The 27446-nt window shown below is 46.1% G+C and overlaps 1 protein-coding gene across 2 annotated transcripts in view; it reads left to right on the top strand.

Moving 5' to 3' along the window:
- PCSK6 (proprotein convertase subtilisin/kexin type 6) overlaps window positions 1-27446 on the top strand; it is a 191033-nt gene that overhangs the window by 50943 nt on the left and 112644 nt on the right. For both annotated transcript variants that reach the window (XM_042941191.1, XM_042941190.1), the window contains exons 3-6: window positions 14818-14928; window positions 15444-15587; window positions 17208-17284; window positions 19370-19458. In XM_042941191.1, the coding sequence (XP_042797125.1) occupies window positions 14818-14928; window positions 15444-15587; window positions 17208-17284; window positions 19370-19458 (421 nt within the window). The remainder of the gene's footprint in view (window positions 1-14817; window positions 14929-15443; window positions 15588-17207; window positions 17285-19369; window positions 19459-27446) is intronic.

Below are 27446 nucleotides of genomic sequence, written 5' to 3'. Positions count from 1 at the left end.
AAATATCTGAATATCACCCATAACAGCAAAAAGACCAGGGAATTCAAAGCAGTGTTTTAATGATTAAATTAGAGATTGGGCCAAAAGATGTTTTTGCGGTTGTCATAACACATGTCTTAATGGTTACCATAAATTTTAAAACTTGGGCAGTAAATATAACTTTTTTCCCCTTAAAAGTTCATGTGATCTTTGAGAGTAAGACAAATATAATTTACAAAGAGGCTGACAGTTTAAGTTTTCATGTAATTCATGTTTATTGGGTGGTTAATGATACTTCCTTTCTGCATAGATTTGAGACTAATGTTTCACAAATGCCAGTCAAAACAGATCCTGGTAAGCTTACAAATTGAAGATGGTCAAGTTAGCTTTTGATGACTCCATTCATTCAGCAGGTGATTCTGGAATCCCAGCAATGTGTCAGGCTCTGTCCATAGTGGTGTCATTAGAGTGGGTGGCCAGGCTGATAGAAAATGAGGCAGTAAGTAGAAAAATATGTGATCTATCACAGGGTGATGAGTGCTATGAGGGAAAATGAAATTCATGTGAGAAGCGGTAGCAGCCCCAAATGAGGCTATTGGTAAATCATAGTTTTAGAACATGGAACTCGCCTTCTCGTGAAAGCAATGTGCTAAAATGTTAGTTTGAGCTTCCAAGCTGGCTCACGATACTATTTCAGCTATTCCCACAGAATATTTATAATAAAGTTTCCATGGAGAAATGGGTTCTTGGTGTTGTCCCAGGCCACCCCCAACTGAAAATCGTAGCTCCTTTTGTATTGGCTGAGCCACGGATGGATGGGAGAGATGGTTTATCCCTGGACACTGTACCCGCCACACCCTTCTCCAGGGCTTACCTTTGTGATGCTCTGATTCCGAGCACAAGAGAAAGTGGTCCTCGTGGAACCCATTCATGTAATTGGACTGTGACAAGGCAGACATGTACATATTTCTGAGTTCATTTTATTGGTGTGTAGGCGAACAAATGGGTGGATAGATAGAAGGAAATAGATATGAGGCTCCTGGGTGGCTCAGTCGGTTAAGTGTCCGACTCTTGACTTCGGCCCAGGTCATGATCTCATGGTTTGTGGGTTCGAGCCCCATATCGGGCTCTGTGCTGACAGTGTGGGGCCTGCTTAGGATCTTCTCTCTCTCCCTCTCTCTCTGCCCCTCCCCTGCTCACACATGCATGTGCTCTCTCCCTCAAAATAAGTAAACATCTGGGGCGCCTGGGTGGCTCTGTCGGTTAAGCGGCCGACTTCGGCTCAGGTCATGATCTCGCGGTCCGTGAGTTCGAGCCCTGCATCGGGCTCTGTGCTGACAGCTCAGAGCCTCGAGCCTGTTTCAGATTCTGTGTCTCCCTCTCTCTGACCCTCCCCCGTTCATCCTCTGTCTCTCTCTGTCTCAAAAATAAATAAACGTTAAAAAAAATTTTTAAAAAATAAACATTAAAAAATTTTTTTAAATGAAGGAAGTAGATATGAAACATTATGCTAATCCCATTATTCCTTCCTAGCAGGGAAGAGAATTTGATGCTTATTAAGGGACTACTGTGTGCTTGAGTACTTTAACATACATCCTCTCATCTGATCATAGGGGGCTGTGATTATACCTATGTGTGTTCACACCATGGAACTGGAAGGAATGTTTTTAAAAAGGGGCTGGTATATATATATATATATATATATATTTACATTTTTTTTCCTCCTGGAAGCAGAGCCAGATTGTAGTTGCCAATTCCCACAGAATGGGGCAGTTGGAGAAGGGTGAGCAGACCGGATGCCTCTGTCAGTATTACACTGAGTGGAAGGGGGTTCTCTGTGCTGGTCACCAAAGAAACTGGATTCTTTGAGGCCGCACAGGGGGTGCCTCACAACAGCATCACCTCTCAAAGCCTTGAGAACTTCTGAGCTAGAAAGGGAGTTCCTGCCATGGCCCTCCACAATTTCACTTCTAAGCAAACGGTGCTCTGTCTTGTGAAGATGATGTGCTTTTTCTTCATCTGAAGCCTTGAGAGTTTGTGGTAAATTGCTACCACACAGATAGTTACAACAAGGGGCAAGCCATTTGAATGGGGGAGCCCCTGTACCCCAACATAATTATGCAATGAGAAGATACTGGGGCAGCGCCTTTCTTGGCCCCTTTCCACAGGTCCTTCTGAGGATTAAGCTGGTTTCTCAATTGTTAGAGAACTAAGGCAGAGTTGAAATAGGACCTGAGTTTTATAGACATCCTTTTTTTTTTTTTAAGTGACTAAATTTTAGAACGGCTAAAGATATTCAACTTGGCTGCTCTTCCCTTCCTTCCCAAAAATATTAATTGTGCACCTACTGGGTACCCCCGTGCCCAAGGGAATGCAGAGATGCCTGGGCGTCCACCTGGGTGAGTCCCCAGCCGAGCAGGGCATGGGAGCTGGGCATGAGATTGTTCGAGGCGTCAGAGAAGGAGTCCAGACAGGCTTGAGCACCGTGGGGTGGGAGTGTCCAGACCCGCCTCTGCTGCATCATCTAAGGTGCTGGGCTCGTTCACTTGAGGTGCACTCAAAGTACTACATTCAGTTTGGGACCGAGGGCAAACCATTCCCAGCGATCAGTTGTGTCCTTGAATGGAAGAGAAAGGATAGACTTTCTCTGAGCAAAGGCTATGGCAGTTACGTTTTTTCAAATACAAGTCCTTTTTACACAAGAACTTCTTAATAAGCTTTGCAAGGCTGCTATCAAAGCATCCTGCCGCTAGAGAAGAGAGAGAAAAGGTAAACAGCCTGCACATTCCAGCCCTGCCTGTGACTTCCATGCGATTGGCCGCTGCTTTCTCACAGCACTAATTAAATTTGTAGCCTCCGGGAAAGCATATAGACATCTGAACCAATTATGAATTCAGAATCGCAAGCGAAATCCCTCTGTTTATATCAGTCTAGTTGAATACAAACCAGATCAATTAGCTGTCAGTCTGGCTAACTAATATTTACTCTGCCTCGTCATTTCTGATGAAATATTGGGCAAAATTAGCTGGTGTACCCACGTGTTTAGTGTTATCTTTTCCTCGCGGCGCGCCAGAACGCTTTCCTACGTGAGCGAAGCATTTCTGTGACACCTTGGCGTTTGGAGATGGTGTGATTAGTATTAATATGAAAAGGACAAGATGAGTTAATATTATTCAGAGACACTGGAATGCAGAGTCGCCGTTGGGTTCGAATGACCAAACTGGAAATGAATGTTACAGGGCTCCAGTACAGTCCGATCGAATGCAGATGGTATTTTATTTTAATTAGCTCCAGTCCCTATTGTGTAAGAGCACTTTGATAAGTGATGGAATTTACAGTCAACCCCTACCTCACAAAAGAGCTGAGAGAGTGTACATTTGTTAAAGCAAAGCAAAACACAAGCGGGGAGGGAATATTTAAGAGTTCCTTAGCCACCTGTGCGTGAGCACGCACATGCATTTATTAAGTATCTTTTTGCATGGATCGCATACCAGAGTTGTGCTGTTGTTTTCTTTGAATTCTTAATTACCTTCACTTGATGTTTTGGTGGGTTTTTTTTTTCTTTTGTTTTTGTTTTTGTTTTTTTACCACCCTTGAAAAGGGCCATTTTACTCCAAGTGCTTTGTGGATCAGCCCTCTCCTCGGGAGAACAGCCCAACTGTTCTCCGCATGCAGTATCAGTCACTGGGTTTTTCCAAGGGCTATCATTTAAGCAAACTGAAAGCATTTGTTTTTAACTTGTTCTTGTGCCAAAAGTCTGGAGAAGGGTGGATGTTACAGAAGCATCGGCCAATGGCTGTAAGGGCTCACAAATTTTTTTTAAATTACTTGTTCTGATTTCGTTCCAAGCTGGCTTATAGTTCGGCGTGGCTGCCTACATCTTCCAACCCTTACATTTTAGTGCGATGACTCGGGTACAGCCCTTCCCTTCCCTTCAGTTCTCAGCCAGATTGATGACAGAAATGGAAGGATAAAGATGTTATCAGGCAGGCCCTCGGTGGCTCCTTCCGGGGCGATGGGAACCTTCACTTTGAGGCTTCATTTCAGTGCTTTAAGCTCAGAAGTTGGAAGTGATTTCCACGACCAGAGCAGGCATTCTGTGTTGCCGGATGGGACTTTGCCCCCAGAGTTTAATCAAAGCTCAGGTTTCTTTCCAGCAGTGATGCAACGTTTAAGCAGATCTTTCCATTAACCACAGATGGAATTTTATCTGAGAGTTTTGTGTGCAAGAGCCATTCAAAGTGCAAACAAAAAGTTCCTGGCAAATTCAAGCACATAGACAGCAAATGACCAGATTGATCTCAGGGTTGATGAACTTGTTGTAGGCTGGGGGCAGGGGACAGCTGCCACCCAGGGTCCGATGGATTTGCCCATATGGAGACTAGAGAAATCTCCAGCTGTCTCTTCATATTTTCTTTATTTTTTTAAACTATTTTATGTTTCTTTATTTTTGAGACAGAGAGAGAGAGAGACAGAGTGTGAGTGGGGGAGAGGCAGAGAGAGAGGGAGACACAGAATCTGAAGCAGTCTCCAGGCTTCGAGCTGTCAGCCCAGAGCCCGACGTGGGGCTTGAACTCATGAACCGCAAGATCATGACCTGACCCGAAGTTGGATGTTTAACCGACTGAACCACCCAGGCGCCCCTGTCTCTTCACATTTTCTGTGCAACCCGACGGGGTCGAGTGGGATGGCCACTATGAATTGGTAAAAAGTTAGAATTTCAAAATATACTTTAAAAGATGGTGCTTTATTACTTCAGTAGCACATTCAATGCTTCTGCTTTGATGCCTCATAGACATCTCCAAGTCCACAACCCAGCTGACCATCCCTGACTCTGCTCTGTCCCAGAGAAGAGTGTCATTGGCATCCACAGTGTGAGCAGCAGCTTCCCTCACACCACACTTGTTCTACACCCTGTACAGCTCTGTGCTGCCCTTGTCCTGTGTTGCCCCCTGCACCCCCGCCCTCTCTCACGTGGACCACTGCACTGCCCCCCTTCCTGGCCTGTCGCAGACTTCCTTGCCTCTCACCAGTCTGCTCTCCACTCTCGCAGGAGGTCTTATGAAACACACATATGATGGTACCACTGCCCCTTAGGATGTCCCTCCCAGGACTTTCTTCCTCTGGCCTCCCTGTGGCCCGTGGGCCCCAGCCACACTGGCCTTTACAACCCCTCAGACAGCATGGGCTCTTTCCCCCTATAGAGTCTTTGCACAGGCTGCCTTTCCCCACTGTGTCTCTTCCTCACCCGCTTGTCTCGGCTCATGTGTGCCTGCTTCCAGAAGCTGGCTCAGAGTCCTCTGACTTTACTTGCTCTTCCTATAGTTGTATATTTATATTCTAGACTTGCGAGACTATTCCATTAGAATCTATCTTCCTCACTGGATTCCAGGAGCAGAGGCGTCATGTCTGTTTTTCTCACTACTCTTGTCCCAGCTTGACATTTGAGCATAGCAGTGGCAGGGCCAGAGAGGGTCTGGGGGGCCTCCACATCCAGCCTTCATTCCGAGCTGACCGCTATCACAGGAGATGCGCCATCTTGAAAAGTTTAGTGGTCACATAGATGTAGGAGAAATTGCACTGTCTTCCTCTTTGAAGGAAGGAAAGAAGCCTGTCTAGCTCGGCAGCTATCGGACTTGTTTGACCACGGCCTCCTCCCTTTTGTTCCTGTAACATCTGTTTCCTGGCCATTTTGGAAATAGTGCCAAGATTGCGGGCCTGGGTGGGAGCACACAGGAGCATACAGCAACGTTTGGTGGGAGTGACGAGTGGTTTAGTGTGCTTGGTGACAGGGACGGGGTTGGTGGGAGCTGCAGATGGTTCCCAGGGAGGCAGGGAGGCCTGGAGCATGAGGCTGGGGAGACTGTTAAGTTTTCCGGAACCCAAGGAGAGGCGATGGGGAGGTGAGCTGACCTGAGGTGGAGGAGCTTACAGTTAAAAGCATGTAAGCCCATCTCTTGCCAGTGAATTATAAAGTTCTTGAGGGCCAAGGCCACATCTTAGTTGTTTTTATTCCCATGCAGGTCCAGCAGACTACCCAGCAAATAGTAGACAGACACTTAGTAAATGTTTATTGAAACATACCTCAATTTGCACAGAGTAGGTTCACATAAGCAAGTTATATCTGTTATCATTTGTTTATCAGCTTCTTTTTATGTAACTACTTTAGATGTGACTTGTGCCCTGCCTTGGTAACATTATGACAAAAATCCTGGGGCATCTGGGTGGCTCAGTCAGCTGAGCGCCCGACTTTGGCTCAGGTCATGATCTCGCAGTCTGTGAGTTCGAGCCCCGCATCGGTCTCTGTGCTGACAGCTCAGAGCCTGGAGCCTGCTTCGGATTCTGTGTCTCCCTCTCTCTCTGCCCCTCCCCCACTCATGCGCGCGCGCGCGCGCGCGCTCTCTCTCTGTCAAAAATAAACATTAAAAAAAATAATAAAAATCCTAAAAAGGGCCCAGATGAGCTAGTTAAGCTGCATCCTGTATCACTAAAGCCTACAATGACAAAAGTACAGACAATACTGGCTGGATACCAGGCATGCTGACCAGTATCTGGTTGGTGAACGCGGGGGACCTAGGCTTTGGCTACCTGCCCCATTGTTCATGAGTAGAGGCAGGTGATGCTCAAGAGGGTCAGGGAGAACAAGGGTAACTCTCTTTCATTTCAGCCAAGTAAGAACTAAGTTATAAATGAAAGAATAGACCCAATTTTCCAAAGTACTTTCACACCTACTGGTCTCCAAAATGGGCAGAACGAGTACCATCATCTCTCACCAATATAAAGCAGTCATCCTTTGGCTCATGTAGTTCAGCTCAGATGGCAAGAATTGGAGAGATGGTCTGCACATTGTTTCAGTTGTGGCTGTAGAATGAGCAAGTGGGGAAGGGCTAGGTTTCCAGGTGCCTCCATGCCACTGGGGGAGGAAGGAGGTAGGTTTCTACGCCAGGTTAGAATACCCTTTATTTTGTTGGTTCATCTTCCTCCTCCTCTCCCTCTTATGCTGCCCTGGCTGCTGGGTTTCCAGCTGAGCAACTGCCATAGCAGCTCAGCATCCCCTACCCCGCCCCAAGGTGATACCCTCAGGTGGGCTTGGGCATCTCACTGAGACAGGCTATAGTGAGGCTGTCTAATCATTGCTTGCCTGTGGGGCTGGTCCCCTCTGCTCCCCAGGAACATCAGTGCTGCTCTATTTCTCTATTTCTCAAATCCTCACATGGAAAGCCCCGATCCACTTTCTACTCCATGAGCCTAGCTGAGTTTAATGGTTCTTACCCATTTTAGAATCGTAGATCCCTTTTGAAAAGCTGATGAAAGTTCTGGATTCTCTCTCTCTCTCCAGAGGAAGAAAGAAATCATGTGCTCATATCCACATCACTTTGCCAGTAGTTTCTGGGGTTTCCTGGGACCATAGGCTGTCCTTCCATTCTTGAGGGACCCTGGGCCCTGGGGCAAGAAGGTCCACCTTAGCTTCCTGCTCTTGTCACACATGCATTAACCATTGCCTATCATGAGAGAGGGGCTACCTTGAAAACCATAAGGTCACATGAACTTGTCAGGGAGCAGTGTTTTTCTTTCTTTAAATTCCTCACTCAGTGAGTTGGCTTCTTACTTAACTCTTCACCTGGTTGAAAGTTGGCCCAAGTGTTGGGACAAGGTGTTGAGAGGGGTCCAGTGTTGATGAGAATCAAGATCTAAGCATCACAGACCACTGAGTGCCAAAGGGTCTTCGGAGTGGGCTGAGCTGACCAGTTGACTTTGCAGATTGGAGGCGGAAGCTCAGGCAATCTCCCACAGGGGAAGTGAGTCAGAGACTTATCGCCTACTTTACTTCTGCTTCTCCCTGGAAGGAGGTCTTAGGATTTGATGGCACCTGGACCCTCAGGGGTCTGGACTTCTTCCACAGATTTTCCCTGGTCTACATTCAGGGGCTGGCTTACTCAAGGTGAACAGTAGAGGGAATGCCCTGTCCTTCAGCAAACTGTCCTTCCCTTTGATGATGCTAAGGGAGAAAGAGAAAGAAAACAGAGAGTTGGCAAGAATTGGCTCCCACGTTCTGGATACAACTGTGCATGGAAACCAGAACCTGTATAGAATACTTTCAACAAACTGAGCATACAAGGCATGTCAAGGATTTTAGTAGCTTGAGTCAAATGCGTGCTCTTCCCCTTGAGGTAGTGGGGACACGAGAGGGGGTGGGGTCAAGGATCTCTGCAAATGGCCTTTGTTGCCTTAGCTCCATCTCACAGCAAAGACTCTGGAGCCCCCTTCTAGGACTTTCCAGCTCCCACCAAGTTCCTGAGACTTCTCAAGCCCTAGAGGGGCCCCTGTGAGCTGTTGAGGGCTTTACGGCAGGACATGGGCACATGGTGGCTTCGGGTGGAATGTGGCTGGGTTTTCATGCTCTCCCTGGTGTCATTGGCTTATGGGAGGAAGCTACAAAATAAGCCCCTTTGTCACTTGTCAAACCTACAGCAGATGTGCTAGGCCAGCTTCTGGTCTGGCAGCATGCCTGTGGCCCCAGGGAAGAGAACATGACCAGGTCTGCCCAAGGCACGCCTGCCAAAATGCTTGGCCAATTCACAGCCCAGTAGCACTGATAACCCATGACACCCGCAGGCCATCTAGTGGGATCCTGCTCATTTCTGTTAGCTCTTTATACACATCTTTAAATTTTGTCTTATCTTATCTACAGAATGGCATTCACCAGATGCCTAGTTTTAATTTGACTTCTCCAGAAGAAAGCTGGAGGGGCAGGCCGGCAAAAGAGAGAAGTGCTATTCACATAACCTTGGGAAGATTATGAAGTCTTCTGCATGACTAGAATTCTCTCCCCCAGAGCAAATAACTTTCTATGATAAATATGCTGCATGTTTAGCAAGAAACGTACCAAAAAAAAAAAAAATAGATAAAAAGAAAAGGGTCAGTGTGAAGTTCCACCTTCAAAATATGACTTTGAAGAAATCAAGACACTCTATACAGGTCTATACAGGTTTGCTAAGAGAGATGATTTGCGTTTGGGCCAGACATGGCCTTTGGCAAACATTGCTCTGGCTCCAGATCATTTCCCGTTGATCTTCCACAAATGATCAACCAAGGTCATTGGGTGGTCTTTGAGACTCCATCGCATTCTCTCCTCTGAAATATGTTTTTAAAAGTCTACTTGTAGTTATGCTATATTTGCAATCCGTAATGTAGTCACTTAACAGCACTCCTTCGTTCAAGAAAGCATTCAGTGAGCTCCCATTCTGTGCCACGCGTTGCCTGATACACTGAAATACAGGGGTGAGCAAAATCCAGGCCAGTGGGGAGCAGAGGGGCATCAGCCCAACCCCCAGGTATGTCCAATTACAGACTGGCCAGTGTTGGAAGAATGAGGTGCAGGACTAGCCCTTGACCTCTGGCAGATGCACACCTAAGTTTGTATTCAGCCTGCATCCGTTTTTAATCTGCCTTTTTAGTGAGAAAGAGGAGAGTACTTCGGTCCAGCCTATCTTTGCTGAGAAGTACCTGGTACAGGGCATGTATTTGCTAACATGACTGAGGAAATGAGGGCCCCTGAACAGATAATGTCCACATTGTGGGGCAAAGGCTCTGGTAAAGAGACATGCAGGGGAGCCTAGGAGCCCCTCAACAGCCAGCCTGGATGTCAGACAAGGTTTCCAGGGTGCATAATGGTTAAAAGATGAATGCAGGGGTGCCTGGGTGGCTCAGTCCATTAAGTCTCCCACTTCAGCTCAGGTCATGATCTCATGGTTTATGAATTTGAGCCTTGCATCGGGCTCTGCACTGATGGTACAGAACCTGCTTGGGATTCTCTCTCTTCCTCTTTTTCTGCCCTGCCTCAAAATTAATACACTAAAAAAAAAAAAGAAGAAAAAAAGGTGAATACAGGGAAATGGCCCAGCAAAGGCAGGGAGCACACGCCAGTCAGAAGGCATAGAGCTTGTGGCACAGCCCAGCCTTGGACACTTGCTGCTGGATGTGGAAGACCAGGAGAGAGTGACCTGGGGTAGAGTGAGGGTCAGGGGGTCAGGTTTGCATTTCTGCATTGGTCCTGGGGCAGGGACACCCTGACAGTCCTGTGACCACCCAGACACAAGGGGCACTGGCCACGGCCATAAAAAGAGGGGACAAGACCCTGACACCTCTAGCAGACTGAATGTGAGGCCCTCACATTGGGGCGGATTCCAGCTTTGTTCTGATTTGGAGAATGGGTGCGTTTTTATGCCACTGAGCTAGAAGGGAGAATCAGCAGGCCGAGTGGGGCCTGAGTGGGGAGCAGGCTCACTTTGGGGGCAGCTGGAATGTGAGAGGTGGCGGTGGGGAGAGGTGTTGGGTGCCCTGTGGCTTACCGGGGAAGGAACAGTCGGGGCCAGAGCTCCAGGTCTGTGTGGGAAGTGGTTCTAGCCAGAGCTGGCCTCAGGGGGTGCACCAGGACAGCTGTTCCAGCGTTTAAAATACTGGTCAAGAGCCTCTGCCTGGAGCATCTCTCCCCGGCCCAGTGCACTCGGCCTCGGCACCCAGCCTCGGCCACTGTGGTCCCTCCTCTGGGGTCCCGTGTGTTCTCGTCACCAGCAGCGAGAGGGGAGGTCTGGCCAAACCTGGCCTCTCATATCCTCCTTCTGCAGGACAGCCTCATGGATTCTCAAACATTTAAACATCTCAGCCCTGATTAAGGCCATGATTTAAACCTGTGTTACTCTCTAAGGACAGCCATAACAGATGATCACAGACCGGGTGGCTTGAAACAATAGAAATTTATCATCTCACAATCTGGAGTCCAGAAGTCTGAACTCAAGGTATCAACATGGCGGTAGCTCCTCTGAAGGCTCTCGTTGAGAATCTTTTCTTGCCTCTTCCAGCTTCTGGTAGCTCCAGCTGCTCCTGGGCTTGTGGCTGTGTCCCTCCCACCTCTGCCTTTGTCTCTGTCTTCCCAATGGCTTGTCCTCTTGTGTCTCTAATCTCCCCTGCCATTTTTTTTAATGTTTATTTTATTTTTTTTTGAAAGAGAGAGAGAGAGCAGGGAAGGGACAGAGGGAGAGGGAGACAGAGGATCTGAAGCAGGCTCTGCGCGAACAGCAGAGACCCTGATGCAGGGCTCAAACTCACGAACCGTGAGATCATGACCTGAGCTGACTAACTGACTGAGCCACCCAGGCGCCTCTCCCCTGTGTTCTTATATGGGGACATTTGTCATTGGAATTTAGGGCACATCCAAATAATCCAGGGTGATCTCATCTGGAGCTCCTTAACTTTAATTACTTCTGGGTGGACATACCTTTTGGGAGGCCACCATCATCCCACTGGAAAACCTACAGAGGGCGAATTACAACAAGCAGGTTCTTTCTTGTGTGCAGTATTTCCCCCTTCCTTCAATCCAAAGATCTGAAGATTTGATGATCAGCCTGTTCTCTTCGTAAGGAGGTTGGGCTCAACTCTTACCAGGCATGCATAGACACTAAATATATTTTATTGTGCTCCAGGTCCATTCATTTGCAGTCTTACTTGAGTTTAGTTTAGTTCTATGTCTGTGGCCTTGAAAGGTAGATCATGCGTGCTACTGTCTCCTCCCCTGCATCTTTCACCAAGAGAAAGGCAGAACACCTCCCAGGGAAGTTCTGAGGGATCTGGATAGGTGACAAGTGAAGCTTCAATGTAAATGGACAGCCCAGGTACACTACCAGAGAAATATTATGAAAAATACTTGAAACCCCACAAAGGATCTTAGGTTGCCTTTTCTAATAAAGATAATCATGTGCATAAGGGAAACTAGCCTCAGTCTCCCTCCCAGGCTTGATACTCACCATCATGACCACTTCACTGTTCCACCATATTTGTTCTCGAGATCTGCAGAAGAATCTATTCCGTGAGTGATACCTCCTTGGAGATCCTAAACCATGTATCCCTTTCTCATGAATCACATCACTCTTCATGGGTAACCCCTTTAGCAAGGACAGGTACAGATACTATTTGAAGGGAGAGCTAATGTTTCAGTCATGTGGTTTGGGTCATCGGCACTCTGACCTTCCTAGACAGGCCATTGGACCCTGGGTTCCAACCTGAGGGCCATCTACAGAACTCTGTATCTGAGCTGGGGGCACAACCACAGGGAAATCAGGGCAGGTAGACCTGGCAAAAGGCAGGATACAGGAATCCAGGATCCTCTTGTACTTCTCTGTGGTTGGCTGAGAAACAAGGCAGTGATTGGAGCCAAGAGAAGGAAAATGGGAAGCCCAGACCAAGTGACTACTGGCTGAATCAGTCTGTGACAGTAGGGTCACCTGTGATTCCATCTGAATAATTTGTTATATTTAGTTCCATTGGCCTGACAGTGCCTCACTGGCTGTCAAAGACTCATAATGACCTGGCACAGGAGAGAGGGCTGTCCCTGAGACCACACTAAAGAGAGAGCCCCAAACTGTGCCATGGAACCTGTGCCATCACAGCCTACCCTCAGAACTTGTGTTAACGTTGGGTTATTACCCAGAGTCCAGTCATGATTCGAGCCAGGATGCCACGCTCTTTCATCCCACTAGGGGACTATTTTGTGACTTCTGGCGACATGCTTTCCCATGTCACCTGATTTGGGGAAGTCACCCACTCGGGCTTGGAAGAGAGTTCACTTCCTCCTTTGTAACTGCAGGTGGGGCCTGGTGACCATAGAAGTCAGAAGGTGCTGGACGGTAGTAAGATGGGTAGTGAGTCAGTGGGGCAAGATGGATGGGAACATCCCAGGGAGCTTGGAGCCATCAGTGGGATACATAACACCTTATTGTGTAATGGGATATTTAGCAGATTAGGAAATATTATGTTAGGTATTTTATACCAAGTCAATGTTTCTGGTTCAGGCAGTGATACTTGGGGAAGTTGCAAAATGCCATCAGAGAGTGTTATGAACAAAATATCTTATTGTATAGTTTTCATAGAAGTATCTCTCCATGGGAATTATACATTATCTAGGACTTGGGGTGGGGGTTAGTTTTAGTACCTGGTCTGAAATTGTTTTTGAGAGGCTTGTGGTGTTTCTTTCTTTCTTTTTTTTTTAATTTTATTTGTTTGGAGAGAGAGAGGGAGAGTGCAAGCAGGGGAGGAGCAGAGATATAGAGATAATCCCAAGCAGGCTGTGCACCATCAGCATGGAGCCCCATGTGGGACTCAAACTCACGAACAGTGAGATCATGACCTTAAGTGCCAAGAGTTGGGCACTTAACCAATTGAGGCACCCTGGCATCCCTGTTTGTAGTGTTTCTAAGGAACCTGGTCTACTGGGGTCTCATGGACAGAGCTCATTAGTGATGGGACAGGCTGTGGTACTTCTTCGTAAGCATTTGGTCCTGTCAACGAAGGCTGCCTTGCAGATCAATCCCCACCCTTAAATATAAGGCTGGGTATGGGACTGTTCCACTTTCCTCCCTCAGGACAGTGTGGGGAAGTCGAGGCCAAGAGAGGTCTGAGGGAAGGTATCTTGCCCCTCTACCCTTGGGTGCTTTTATTCCCTTCAAGAGTTGCCTTGGGTGTGGCTCCCACAGTGGGCTGTGGCAGCCGTGGAGCTGAGCCTGACCATCTTTGCCTGGCCTCCAGGTCACCCTCAGCCTCCACTGCCCCACCCTTGAAGCTCCCAACCCTCCCTTTGCTCCTCTTCTACCTTCCCTGCCCTGTGCCACCATCTGCTACCTCAGAGCCTGCATCACACTCTGGGCTGCTTGATGGGGGGCCCCGAACTAGAGCACAAACTCCCAAGAGCAGGGCCCAGGCACCCTCATTCTGCCTGTCTCCACCCCAGCACCAGACTGAGCCCCAGAGGGAGCCATTACTGAATCAGACCATGGCAGCAGGACCAAGAAAATGATTCACCTCAGAGCATGGGAATTCTTTTCCCCATGATCTTTTAAAAGTTAAAAAAAGCAAACAAAACTCTTCTACCTTGAAGAACTCTTAAACACACACACACACACACACACACACACACACTCACACAGATGTGAGCCCTTTATGTACACCAGTTCATATGCCAGTGCCCACTCATGACAACCCATTATGATGCCCATTGTACAGATGAGCAAACTGAGGCCAGGGAGGTTACCAGACCGCTCTAAGTCATACCACTGGTGAGTATGGGACTGGGTTTTGAATCTAGGCAAGGAGGCTCCTAGATTCCTGCTCTTAAATACTAAGTATACTCCCTCTCAAACTATTTTCCTTGGTGGTGAAGGCAAGTTATGCCAAATGAAGATTTATAAAACCCTGAAAATAATTTAGAAATTTTAAATTAGCAATATCACCAACAAAGATTTGCTGCTATTAATGTTTTACTGTACCTCTTTCTAGATCTTTCTCTGTGCTTGTTTGGTACCATGTTGCCAGTGGCTGCTAAAAATTCCAAAGTATGGATTACTATAATTTACTTATTCCTGTCCTTTCTGTAGAATATCTTGCTTCCAACTGCCAATAACCATTTGATCAATTGCTCTGCTCTCACCATTCTTATACATGGAGTTCCTTCATATTCTGGACAAGGGTCACCAGACAATTTGCTGGCAATTCCACAAAGTCTTTTTTTGCTTTTTTTTGTTTTTGTTTTTGTTGGATTTTTTTCATTTTAGTAGAACGATTTCAAAACCTATGAGAGTGGCACTGTTTTCCCTGCCACATACACAGACAAGTTCTCAGATTTAAATATTGTCACTAGGAGTGAAAATGTCTCCTTGGTGTTTACCATCCAAGACCTCTATGCCACAGATATTCATGAAAAAGGACACCTGTAGCACCCACAGAGAAGCTACAGGTGATCATGAGATCCTCTTTAAAATGAAGAGTAACCTCATTTCTCCCTGCCAGGTGAAATGGCTCCAACAACAAGAAGTTAAACGCAGGGTGAAGAGGCAGGTGCGAGGGGACCCTCAGGCCCTCTATTTCAACGACCCCATTTGGTCCAACATGTGGTACATGGTGAGTAGGGTGTGGGCCTTGCTGCCCCCAGGGCATCGGCAGCGCTGTGTTCCCGAGATGGGTTCAGTTCCCCCAGCAAAGCTAAATTCTCACGACAACTCGAAACAGACACACTTCATATGGGTGAGAAACCCCTACTTTAATGCTGGGTAGCACAAACTTTCTCATGAAAATTTTTTAGAAATTATGTGAAAGTCTCCAGGGGGTGGTGGTGGAGCCCTTGAGCAGGGGAGTGATTTAAGGCAAACTCAGGACTAATAGTGAAATGAGAGCCCCCCCCCCCAAAAAAAAAAAAGGGAGATAATGCCCTAGGAAAATGGGCAGGTAAATTGCCGGGTGCAGAAAGCATGTGGAGCGCTTCCTGGAAATGCGTGGGAGAGTCTCTCTGCTAAGGCATGGAGAAATGTTTCCTCCCCTGCTGCATTTACACGGTATGGTATGTCTATCTCATGCCACAGTATGGGCGCAAGGAGTGCCCATGCTGGGGGGGTGCTTTGTGTCTTCTGTGCCCACAGCACTGTGGCGACAAGAACAGCCGCTGCCGGTCAGAAATGAACGTCCAGGCAGCGTGGAAGAAGGGCTACACGGGCAAAAACGTGGTGGTCACCATCCTTGATGATGGCATAGAGAGGAATCACCCCGACCTGGCCCCGAATTATGTAAGTCAAACCCAGAAACGTGCAAGGATATTCAACCATGCTAGTCATTAAATAAATCCAGATTTTAAAAACCATAAGGTGCCATTTCTCTCCCCTCACCCACTGGATTAAACAATATAGAGGGACACCTGGGTTAAATGTTGGACTCTTGATTTCAGCTCAGGTCATGATCTCACGGTCATGAGATTGAGCCCCGCATTGAGCTCTGTGCTGAGCATAGAGCCTGCTTAAGATTCTTGCTCTCCCTCTCCCTCTGCCCCTCCCTCATTCATGCTCTAAACAAACAAATAATACAGAAAACCATGTTGAGAAGGATTGACAAACCATACTTCCCTCTGCCTCCTGGAGCCCAGGATTTCACAGAACAATTTTTTTTAGATGTTTGAGGAGTCACATGTACTTCTGGGAATAGATCCTAAAGAATTCAGAAACACATGTGTGGATGATCATCATACTAACATGAGCAACAAGGAACAGGACGTGATTAAAGCCTGGGCTCTGGACCCAACTGCCTGAGTTCCTATTCTGGCTCTGCAGCTGATTAGCTCTGAGACCTTGGGCAGGTTGCTTCACTTCTCTGTGCCTCAGTGTCACCGTCTGTAAAATGGTATCTCATCAGGTTATCGTAAGGATTAAATGTCTTCATAAATGTCAAGAAGACAGCCTGGCGCATAGTGAGAATGAGAAATGCATTCAGTATCCTAAGGACCCTGAGTACCTAACAATGGTTAAGTCAACCATGTCGTATCTGTTTCATAGACCTCATGCAACCTTTTAAAATGACAGTTTTGAAATCAACAACTGAGGACTTTTATGATGTGTTTTAGAAGGAAGATATGAAATTATATGAATACTGTGATTATGGGTATATAAACAAAGACATACATATTAAAAGTATACGATGAAGGAAATTCTGATACATACCACAAAATGGATTAACCTTGAGGAATTCAGTGAAATAAGGGGCGCCTGGGTGGGTGGCTCCGTCAGTTAAGCATTTGACTCTTGATTTCAACTCAGGTCATGATCTCACGGTTCATGAGTTTCAGCCCCAAGTGGCCCTGAGGCGCAGAGCCTGCTTGGGATTCTCTCTCATGCTGTCTCTCTGCCCCTCCCCTGCTTGTTCTAAATAAATAAATACATACATACATACTTAAAAAAAATGAAAGAAGCCAGTCACACACACACACACACACACACACACACACACACACACACACAAGAACCCCAAATACTGTATGATTCTGCTCATCTGAGGCACCTAGAGAAGTCAAATTCATAGAGACAGAAAGTAGGGTGGGGGTTCCCAGGAGCTGGGGGAGGGGGAGGCTAGTGTCTGATGGGTGCAGGGTGTCAGTTTTGTAAGACGAAGATGTCCGGGGATGCGTGGTGGTGATGTTGAGTAACCATTGAAGTCTGATGCTATTGAACTTTATACTTTCAAATGGTTAGGGTGGTACATTTTGTTGTGTGCATTTTACCACAATAAGAATATATGTAAGATGATAATTATCATACGAGAGCACCAAGTTTGTGTTTTTCTCTAACTTTCTAATAGTTGCATAAAAACATTTAAAGCATGCTTTAATTTCCCTCAGTCATTAAGATTTCATCTCTTAGGATTCCTACGCCAGCTATGATGTCAACGGAAATGATTATGACCCATCCCCACGATATGATGCCAGCAATGAAAATAAGTATGTCACTTTGTCTCCTCTTTCCTTACTTGTCTGTCCCTCTCCCTGCAGAATCACTATTGAACTGGCCCCCAGTAGGGATTCCAGAAGGGTGATGGGGCAGCCTGGCCAGTGTCTGGGACTAACCCGGGAGCCAGAAGCCAGACCCACACAGCCCTTCAGGCCCAAGACACCTTCTGTGGACTTTGTGTCTTAGGGAAGAAGCAAGAAATGGATATTCAGCTAGAAATGGATGTTGGCCAACATTGTTCCTGTTTCCAGCCTTTTCGGAATATTGGAAAGGAATAGCCCTTGAATCTAGTGGTCTCCATGGCCAATTGTGTTAAGACAGCAGTTGGGCCTATTGGAACACAGAGGTCACATGCTGAGCTTTTTTTGTCGCCACTTGTGACCTTATGAGAGAGGTGGGGCATGCATGAGGGATGTTGGATAAATCTGGGTTCAAACCCCAGCTCTACCATTCCTGGCTGCGTGGCTCCTTCTCAGTCTCTTAGAGACTTTGCAGTGGAGACAGTGCTCCCTACCTCCCAGGGTTGTAGGCGGGGCGAGCAGACAGGCGAAGACCGCCTAAGCATATTGTGGGCGTGCAGCCTCCATGGTTTTTCTCATCACTTTGCAAATGAAGGCGGCAGGATCTGGGGAGCTAGGTGACTTGTGTGCTGTTAGTGGCAGTCCTGGGGGTAGCGTCCAGCTTCGCAAACCTGCTCCTGGGAGTTCACTTTGCTGCGTCCTGCTTGTCTTCTCTCTGCTAGCGTGCCCCATGCAAGCTCTTACCATCCCTCCAAAAATATTTAGAGGAAAAGAACAAAAGCCCTTTTCTTCCCTCCCTCCTCTAACATGATGCTTGCCGAGGTGCATTCTCCCTCCATATAGTGTTTTGCTTTTCTGTAGAGTCCCTGGTGAGGTTCAAATACTGGTGCCCTCTCTGTGCTGTGCAGGGAGGCTCGGCCAGGCTGATATGTGCAACACAACAGACACAGAGCTCCCCAGAGCCCGCCAAGGCCCCAGCCCTGAGGGCTGCTTTCCTGCCTCACGTCCCAAGGTGCCCCTTCCTGCTCAGCAGCGAGCACGCCTGGGGCGCAGGGTGCCTCATTTCCTCACCACACATCCAGGGGGCAGGGAGGAATGATCCAGATGCGATGCAGTGACCCATGAAGGATAGGATTGAATCTGGGCGAGACATGGAGCTCCGTGACACTGTGAACAGCCCTGGCCGTGGGGCCGCACGAGGTCCGCAGAAGGACAAATGACCCCCCCCACCAGAGGGTAGCACGCAGACCCAGGACTCTTTTAAAAGACGGTTTTAAATTTGAATCAATGATTCTAATCCCCTGTGGACTCTCCTCAAAGATGTGCTGTTTAAACTCGCCCGTATTTTGGCCTCTGCTAGAGGAATTGTCTGGATGCAGCACGTTGGAAAATGGAGTCATTACCGAGGAAAGCAATTTGTTTTTTCTGGTAATTTCTTCATAGTCCCTCCGCTACTGTTGAGTGTCCAATTTCGAGCACTCTTCCTCAGCTCCGGCTTAAATGGCCATGGAGGTGAAGGGGGGGCTCTCTGGAGGTGAGCATGGGGGTGGCAGGTACACAGGGAACACATTTGTTCTTTCTTCCGTCCCGTCAGCCGGGCAGATGTTTACACCACACCTGCAGTGTGCCAAAAGCGGTGTGTTGTCAGTCGTGTGAATGCATAGCTCGGGGTGGGGGAGCCCGGGGACCCTGGGTGCTGGGAGCAGGAGCCCCTCACTTCGGCCTGGGGGTTATGGGGAAGAGCCACCCCTGAGCAGGTGCTCGCAGTTTGCAGGGTGGCGGGAAGGTCCTGTGTGCCTGCCTGTCCGTGCCAGTGTGGCGGGGACAGGACCACCCAGGTCTATGCAAACCCTGGCCTCGTGCCCCCTCCCAGAGGAGCCAGCCATGGGGGGCAGAGTAAGTGGTGGCGAGGAGAGAAGGAGGCAGGACATGGGCTTTCGTGTCCCATCTGGACTTAGGGATAACTGACTGTCCTTGTAGGAGACCCGAGCCTTGCACCGAACCCGCTACAAATCGGGGGGCTGAGGCCTGACTCTGTTTTCTGCTCTGCTTCAGACACGGCACCCGGTGCGCAGGAGAGGTCGCTGCTTCAGCCAACAACTCGTACTGCATCGTGGGCATAGCATACAATGCGAAAATAGGAGGTAAGGTCCGGGAGCACACAGCCTGGGAGCTTCAGGGCCCGCTGCAGGGGCGCTGGGGGTCCCTCTCTGCAGGGCTCAGCAGCTGTGCCTCTGGCCTTGGCCTGGCCACAGCCTGAAGCCTCGTGCCCGTGTGCCGCGGCCAGGCAGCCAGCACTCAGTGCCCAGGACCTGGAGGCAGAGGCATCGCTCACTGTTTTGGCTGAAAAGCCATCAGAAAGGCACCCTCTCTCTTTTCCGATCCTGCTAGTCTGACTCACCATGGTCAACCAGACCACGTTGGTTCCCTGCTGCTCACAGCCCTATGGCGGCTCCCTGTGACCTGGGACCAAGGCCTTTCATTGCCCCAACTCCTGTTCGAGCCTGGTGGCCCACTTCTCCTGCCCCTGCCCCTCAGCATTAGCCAAAGGACATTTGTCATAGTGTCCCCCAGTCACACGTGCTCTTCCCAATTTACGCCTGGACTTGGAACATTCTTTCCATCACCCCAAAGAACTCTCCCCGCCTCTCCCTTTGGCTCAGTCCACTCATGACTTATGGGCAGCCCATGGCAACTCTGCTTCATGAAGTGTCCCCTGAATGTAGCTGTCCTGCCATCTTGTTCACTACAGGCAATGGGGGTCAGTTCTTCCAGGTCCCTGTAAGGAGCAATGTCAAACAGTTACGACATGGTTGACTTAACCGTTGTGAGGTACTCAGGATCCTTAGAATACTGAATGCATTCCTCATACTCACTATGTGCCCAGCTCTCTTCTGGACAGTTATGAAAACCCCAGGTGTTTCTGCTTCCACTTTTGGGCTTCCCCATTTGTGAGTGAAGCCACCCTTGCTAGGAGAAGGCTTGAGAACAGTCTGCCTTCCCCACCTGAGCCTGGCAGTTTGACAATTCAGACTGGCAGTCAGCAAGTACTCCAAGGTAATGAAATGACTGGGAACTGAGCAGGTACATGCCACGAGCATGAATGGTCCCTGACCATCCAGATGGTTTGGGGGCACCGCTGTCCTCACATGGGACTCTCAGTTTGGAGGTGCTCATGCTCGTTCAACGGCATGCGAGGATGCTGCCTTCCCTGCTGCTTTGCCTTTGCTCAGATGACTTTGCCTTTTGCCTTTGACCCCCTCAGGTCTACTATGAGCCACATAGGTGGAGAGGTTGGGCCACGGGTTCTCTGGATCACCCAGTCCTTAGGGGACTTCTTGAATTTTGAAAAGAGAGTCCTCGGCTTTTACTTAACTACTATGCCCTGCCTGCCCTTTCCCTTGGAAATCTTTGAAGTGGCTCGGATTTATCATTTTATGATAGCATTAACCACCAAGGGTATGTCCGGCAGACCAAATCTGGACACTCTGTCACCTGGACGCTCCTTTGTGGACAGATGTTGAGATGTTTTAAGTTCTCCCTGGAGGTTCTAATGCATGAATACTCCTAAGAAGTCTCTCCATGAACTGTAGGACCAGGCTGACCCTGGAACCAGTCCCACTCCTACCACCCACTAGCTGTGTGTCCTTGGACCTCTCTGAGCCTCGGTTCCTTCACTTGTGGGGGAAGAATGGCAGAGTCAGCTGGCCTGCTGGGTCTGTTACAAGGATGAAGTGAGATGCCATGCATGAAAACATTGGCTCAGGGCTAAGTCTGCAGGGAGCCTCTAAACAATTCCATTCCTCCTTCTGGAACTCAGAGGCAGAAAAAAAGTGATTTGCGTTGTTGTGAGTGAGAGATGAACCCCACCTTTGGGGTTGTCTGGGCCCTGCTCCCCCAAAGACTCTGGACTGGTACCACTGACATTCTCTGGGAGCTATTAGAAGTACAGAATCCTAACCCCCATCCCAGACCTACTGAGTCAGGATCTACATTCTAATAAAATCCCTAGAGGGTGTGACAAAAATGACAGTTTGAGAAGTGCTGGTGTAGAGGGTTCTGGAGTCAGGCAGGTAGGTAACACCTATATTGTGGACTGCGATGAGCAGCCAGCAGAGTTAACGGAGATAAAGAACCTCCAGAGAAGTACACATGAATATGGTTTGTTCTTGCTCATAGAGATTTGCTCCATACTCATTACAAAATTGTATACCCAAGTTGCCCAAATTCTGAAGAGATCACTTCTATGACCAGGGCTGGAGGACAGGAATATATTTTAATAATGCATTTAATATCTTTGAGCATGAACTGTACAATATGATACCGTGCTCGCCATTGAAGGGGAGAATAAGGATAAGACCGACACAACCCGGGATCCCCAGGAGCTCCACGGGTCTTTGGGATGAACAGCATGAACACAAAAGACAGTATGGGACCAAGTACTGAAATGACAGAGGCAGACGGGGTCCCAAGCGTGGCAGGGCAAGCACCTAGTGAGGGAAGAATCACAAGGACACAGCACAAGCTCAACACGGTAGAATTCAACTGGGAATGGAGGAAGTGCAGATGACAAAATAGGATCTGCAGCATGGAGCGTGCCACAGAGGGTTAGGGGCCATGGGGTGGGGCTGGCCATGGAGCGGCAAGCTGGCATTGACCCGGGGAACTTGTGGCACCTATGTCCCGAAAGATGCTTGTACACAGGCAGCCACCCCTTCTTCCTCCAAGCCCACCCCTGGACAGGGCAACCTTCAGGCACCCCTAACAGACTCCCTCTCTGAGTCTGCATACCACAGAATTTCTGTGAGATGCCCATGGAACTGACCATGAGCTTGGCCCTTTAACTTTTTGTTGTTGTTGTTAGCTGTTGCTCGAGAAATTAAAGTGTATATCCTAACTTATTCCAATCTACCTGGAATTACTAGTATACTACTTCATGTATCATGTATGAGCCTAAAACAGATTATTTGAATTCACACTCACTCTCATCCTTTGTGCTGTTGTTTTTATATTTTACTTCATGTGTTATAAACCCATATGCATTGTTATTCCTGCTTTAAACAGTTGACTTGGAAAATATTAATGGCAAGGAATACATTTACCTACATATTTACCATTCCCAGTGCTCATCCTTACTTTCTAGCTTTGGATTTCTATCTGCTTTCAATTTTTCTTTAGCCTGAGAATTTCTTTTCATGTTTTTTGAGGTGCAGGTGTACTGGTAACAATTTACTCTGCATTTATCTGAAAATGTCTTTATTTTGTTCTCATTTTTTAAAGTTTATTTATTTTGAGAAAGAGAGAGAGAGAGAGAGCACACGCAGGCAAACAGGGGAAGGGCAGAGAGAGAGGGAGAGAGAGAATCCCAAGCAGGCTCCGTGCTGTTACACAGAGCCTGACTCAAGGCTTGATCTCACAAACTGTGAGGTAATGACCTGAGCCGAAATCAGAATTGGACACTTACCCAACTGAGCCACCCAGGCACCCCCTATTTCATTCTCACCTTTAATTTATTTTTTAATGTTTATTTTTGAAAGAGAGAGAGAGAGACAGAGCACAAGTGGGGGACAGGGGAGCAGGCAGAGAGAGAGGGAGACACAGAATCCAAAGCCAGCTCTGTCAGCACAGAGCCTGACATGGGGCTCAAACCCGTGAACCATGAGATCATGACCAGAGCCAAAGTCAGATGCATAACCAACTGAGCCACCCAAGCACGCTTCATTCTCATTTTTGAAAGAAATTTTTCTGCACATAGAATTCTAATGTGACAGGTTTTTCTTTCAACACTTTAAAAATGTTCTTGCATTGTCTTCTGGCATCCATTGTTTCTGATGATGAGTCCGTTATAATCCCTGTTGTTGTTCCCCCTTTACATAATGTGATTTCTTTTTTTTTTTCTTTCTATCTGTGCTTTGCCTGTGACTACAATGCCCTTCGGTATAATTTTCTTCATGTTTATCTAGCTTGGGGTTTGCTTTGCTTCCTAGTGGCTTGTTCTTATTTTTTGGTCTAAATCAAACGTGGAAAAATTTCTGCCATTGTTTAATTTTTTTTCAACCCTATTTTCTCTCTCCTCTCTTTGGGCACGGATTATAGTTGTTAGATTGCTTGATATACCTTACAGGTAATTGAGGCTGTGTTCATTTTTTTAAGTCCTTTTTTTCTCTGTGTGTTGCAAATTATATGATTTCTATTGCACTATCTTCAGGTCCATTAATACTATCTTTTGTTGTGTCTAGTCTGTTGTTAAATCCATCCAGTGATTTTTTTTTTTTAACTTTCAGATCTTGTGCCTTCCTTTTGTCAAAGTCCATTTGACATCTTTTTACTGTTTCCAAATCTTTCCTGAGATTCTTCTTCACTTCACCCATTATTTCTATCTTTTGTTTTAGATTCTTTAACATATTTAAAAGAGTTACTTTAAAGACTTGTTCTACTAATTCCAATATCTGGGTTATTTGTGGTTATTTCTAATGGTTGAGTTAGGAATAGGGTCATATGCTCCTGTTTCTTTGCTCGTGGCTGGTAAATTTTTACTGCATGCTAGCCATTGTTGTGCTACATTGTAGAGACTACATTCTATGATCTTTGAATGCTGTAGAGTTTTGTTCTAGCAGTCAGCTCAACTTGAACTTGTGATGGTTTGATTATTAATTTTTTTATGGTTGATCTCTTTCTGATTTTCTCTTAGCCTTAGGGAAAATTCTTTATCCCAACCACATGGTCTTTACTCTTAGATTGTGGCCCTTTGGGCATTTCAGTTGAAAGACTGAAATGTTTACCAAAACCTCTTACTTGGTGAGACTCAAACACCAAATTGACTCCCCTGTAATGGGCAGCAGCTGAAGTATCTGCTCAGCTCATTCAGCTTCCAGCTGTTCTTTTCCTCTTGAACTTCTTAGAGTCTTTCCCAAACATGTTTAGCTCAGGGGACAGCTAAGTGTTTGAGAGGAGTTTATATGTCCTCTTCTGTAGCTCTCATCTTTCTGAGATTTATCTCAATTTCCAGCTGCTCTAGCAGTCCCAAACTCTATCCCATACTCCCCAGGAGAGCTAGATTGCACTTTCCTGCTTGAGTTCTAGCCTCTCCATATGAAGAGAATTGGGGACTTCCCCCAGAAGAAAAGTTACATAAACTTGCATCATACCTAATATGGTTCCTGTCTTTCAAGAACTGAATCCCGTGCCTGCCTCTGTCTTCTTCTGGTTGCTTTCCAATGACCTTAAGACGTTGCATTTCTATTTAATAACTATTGTGTTGAGAATTTATAATTATTCTTTTTAGAGGAGTTAGCGTGATAGAATCTACTCTGCAGTTATTAGAACTAAAACTTGTGATTTATATTTCTTTACCAAATAGATGATGTATTAGGTATCTATTGCTGCTTGACAGTTACTACAAAATGTAGCTGTTTGAACAACAAACATTTGTTATCTCTGCCCCTCCCCTGCTCATGCTCACTCTCTCTCTCAAAATAAATAAATGAATAGACTTAAAAAACACTCATATATACAGATAGATGGATGGATGGATAGTAGATGGATGGCTATTATTTCATTGACATTTGATCATTCTCTACTTGTTTTTAGTAAAATATGTACAGCTTAAAATAAATATAGCTTAATCTTACACAAACATAACACAACAATTAAATCAAACTGAATAATTGCTGGACTCCAGATTTAATTTTATGTTTACATTTTATTTGTTTAATGTTTAATTTTATGCTTAATTTGATTGATGTAGATGTAACAGAAGAAAAAGAAACTTAACTTGAAATGAAGACATTGCTGAACTTCACATAAACATTTCATTGTAATGAAATATTTTCCAAATAGCCCTTTTCAGTTAGTAAAAACAAAACAAAACCCAAGATTGTGAAAATCTTTAAGAAGCCAAAGTTACTTTTCTAATGCCTAATTTGACATTATGTGAATTTAATAGAAAAAAACAAACTTAACTTGAAATGAAGGAATTGCTGGACTTTACATACATATTTCATTATGATGAAATATTTTCTCAAATAATCCTCTAAGTTTTTTTTTTTTAAAGAAAACCAAGATTATGAAAATCTTTTAAGAGTCTAGGGTTCCTTTTTTTTTAATTACCTGTTTCCCATATTAGATAATTAGTACTTCAGTTTCTTCTCACATTCTCACCCTCATACCTTGATTCAGATTTTTGTCATTGTCCTTACATTGTCAGGGTTTGATTGTAATCATCTGTCACTGTGATTCTCCCACTTGTTCAGTCTTGCCACCATCATTTTCAGCATGGCATCTCCATTCCCGAATTATTTTTTTAAGTTTATTTATTTATTTTGAGAGAGAGAGAGCACACCAATGCATGAAACAGGGGAGAGGCAGAGAGAGAGGGAGAGAGAGAATCCCAATTAGGCTCTGTTTTGTCAGCCCGATGCAGGGCTTGGTCCCCCAAACCCTGAGATCATGATCTGGGCCAAAATCAAGAGTCAGACGCTTAACCAACTGAGCCACCCAGGCGCCCCTCCATTCCTGAATTATTTCTTTTGATTCATCTCTTAGTTGACTGGATTTCATCACTGTTTTTCAGGAAAGGCTAACAGGTGCTGTCTCTCCCTAGTTCTTTCATCTTTGAGAATGCCCAAAAGTTGCCTTTACACTTGAATTATATCTGTGTTATCTATTATATCCTTATAGAACTTAGCAAACATCCCCCTGTTTGTCCGCTAGATTCAGTGTTGTTTGGACAAGTTTGAGGTCAGCCTGATTTTTCCCCTGGTAGGTGATTTGACTTTTTGGCTTGTGTAAAATTCTTCCTTTAAACATGAAGTCTAGTAGTTTTGCTGGACCACCTATGGATGAGGATTATTCTATAGCAGCTGTTCTTGGGAATCAATATTATTGAAAAGATCTGGGTATTTTTTTTTATTTCAGGCAAATTTTCTTCTGTTATGGTTTTGAATATTTTGGGCTCTATATATGCAGTTCTACTCTTCATGCATACCATTTATACATATGTTGGATTTCTATTTCTTGGCTTCTATATTTCTTTCTGATCATATTTAACTTTTTGTTTCCTTTCCATTTTATTTATTTATTTATTGTTAATTATTTTTAATGTTTTATTTATTTTTGAGCGAGAGAGGGAGGGAGGGAGATACAGATTCTGAAGCAGGCTCCAGGCTCTGAGCTGTCAGCACAGAGCCCAATGTGGGACTCAAACTCGTGAAGCACGAGATCATAACCTGAGCTGAAGTTGGATGCTTAACTGACTGAGACACATAGACATCCCTATTTATTTATTTTTAATTTTTATTTTTTCAGTTTTTCTCAAGATTGTCCTCCAGTTCTTTGGGAATTTTGCCAAAGTCTTTTTGCCTAGAGAAAACTCCAATAAAGGCTTTCATTTCTTTTTCTTCTTTTTTTTTTTAAGTTTATGTATTTATTTGGAGACAGCAGGACAGAGGGAGAGAGAGAGGGAGAGAGAGAATCCCAAGAAGACTCCACACTATCAGGGCAGAACCCAATGTGGGGCTCAAACTCATGAACTGTGAGATCATGACCTGAGCCAAAGTTGGACCCTTAATCAACTGAGCCACCCAGGCACCCCAAGGCTTTCATTTCTAACATTGTTTAATATTTTCCTTCTATTTCTGTCCTAAGGATGAACACACTTTGGACCCCTTTCTTTTGTCTTGTCATGTCTTAATCAAATCCTTATATATCCTTGATTTCTTGCTTCAGAGAGAAATTACATTTTCCTTAAGTTATGGAGAAATGTTTGTTTATATATTTATCATTTTCTTGCACTTATGCCCCCTTTTTCCTTATTTCTTGCAGCATTGTTGCACAGATGTTATGCTGCTCACTTTCTGGTTATTAATAATGACTAGCTGGAGAGTAGGTGAAGGCTTTCTCTCTAGGTCAGTAAGATGCTAGAATATGGGGGGGTGAGGGGTGGGAGGAGCAGAGAAGAGAGCAAGGCTGCAGGTATCGAGAACTTGTGTTTGTGGACCCAGATCCTTCTCTTCTGCCAATCTAGTAGCTGAAGAGCTCTCCTCCCCTCACTAGTGAATTAGCATTAACTCACATTATGCTCACCACAGTGGGGATGGGGTAGAGTTGGCTGTCACTTAACTTTTTCTCCTCC

This window comes from Panthera leo, chromosome B3 (genome assembly GCF_018350215.1).
Source record: "Panthera leo isolate Ple1 chromosome B3, P.leo_Ple1_pat1.1, whole genome shotgun sequence".
Taxonomy (NCBI): domain Eukaryota; kingdom Metazoa; phylum Chordata; class Mammalia; order Carnivora; family Felidae; genus Panthera; species Panthera leo.
The sequence above is the reverse complement of the archived record's forward strand: the minus strand, read 5'-3'. Positions and strand labels throughout refer to the sequence as shown.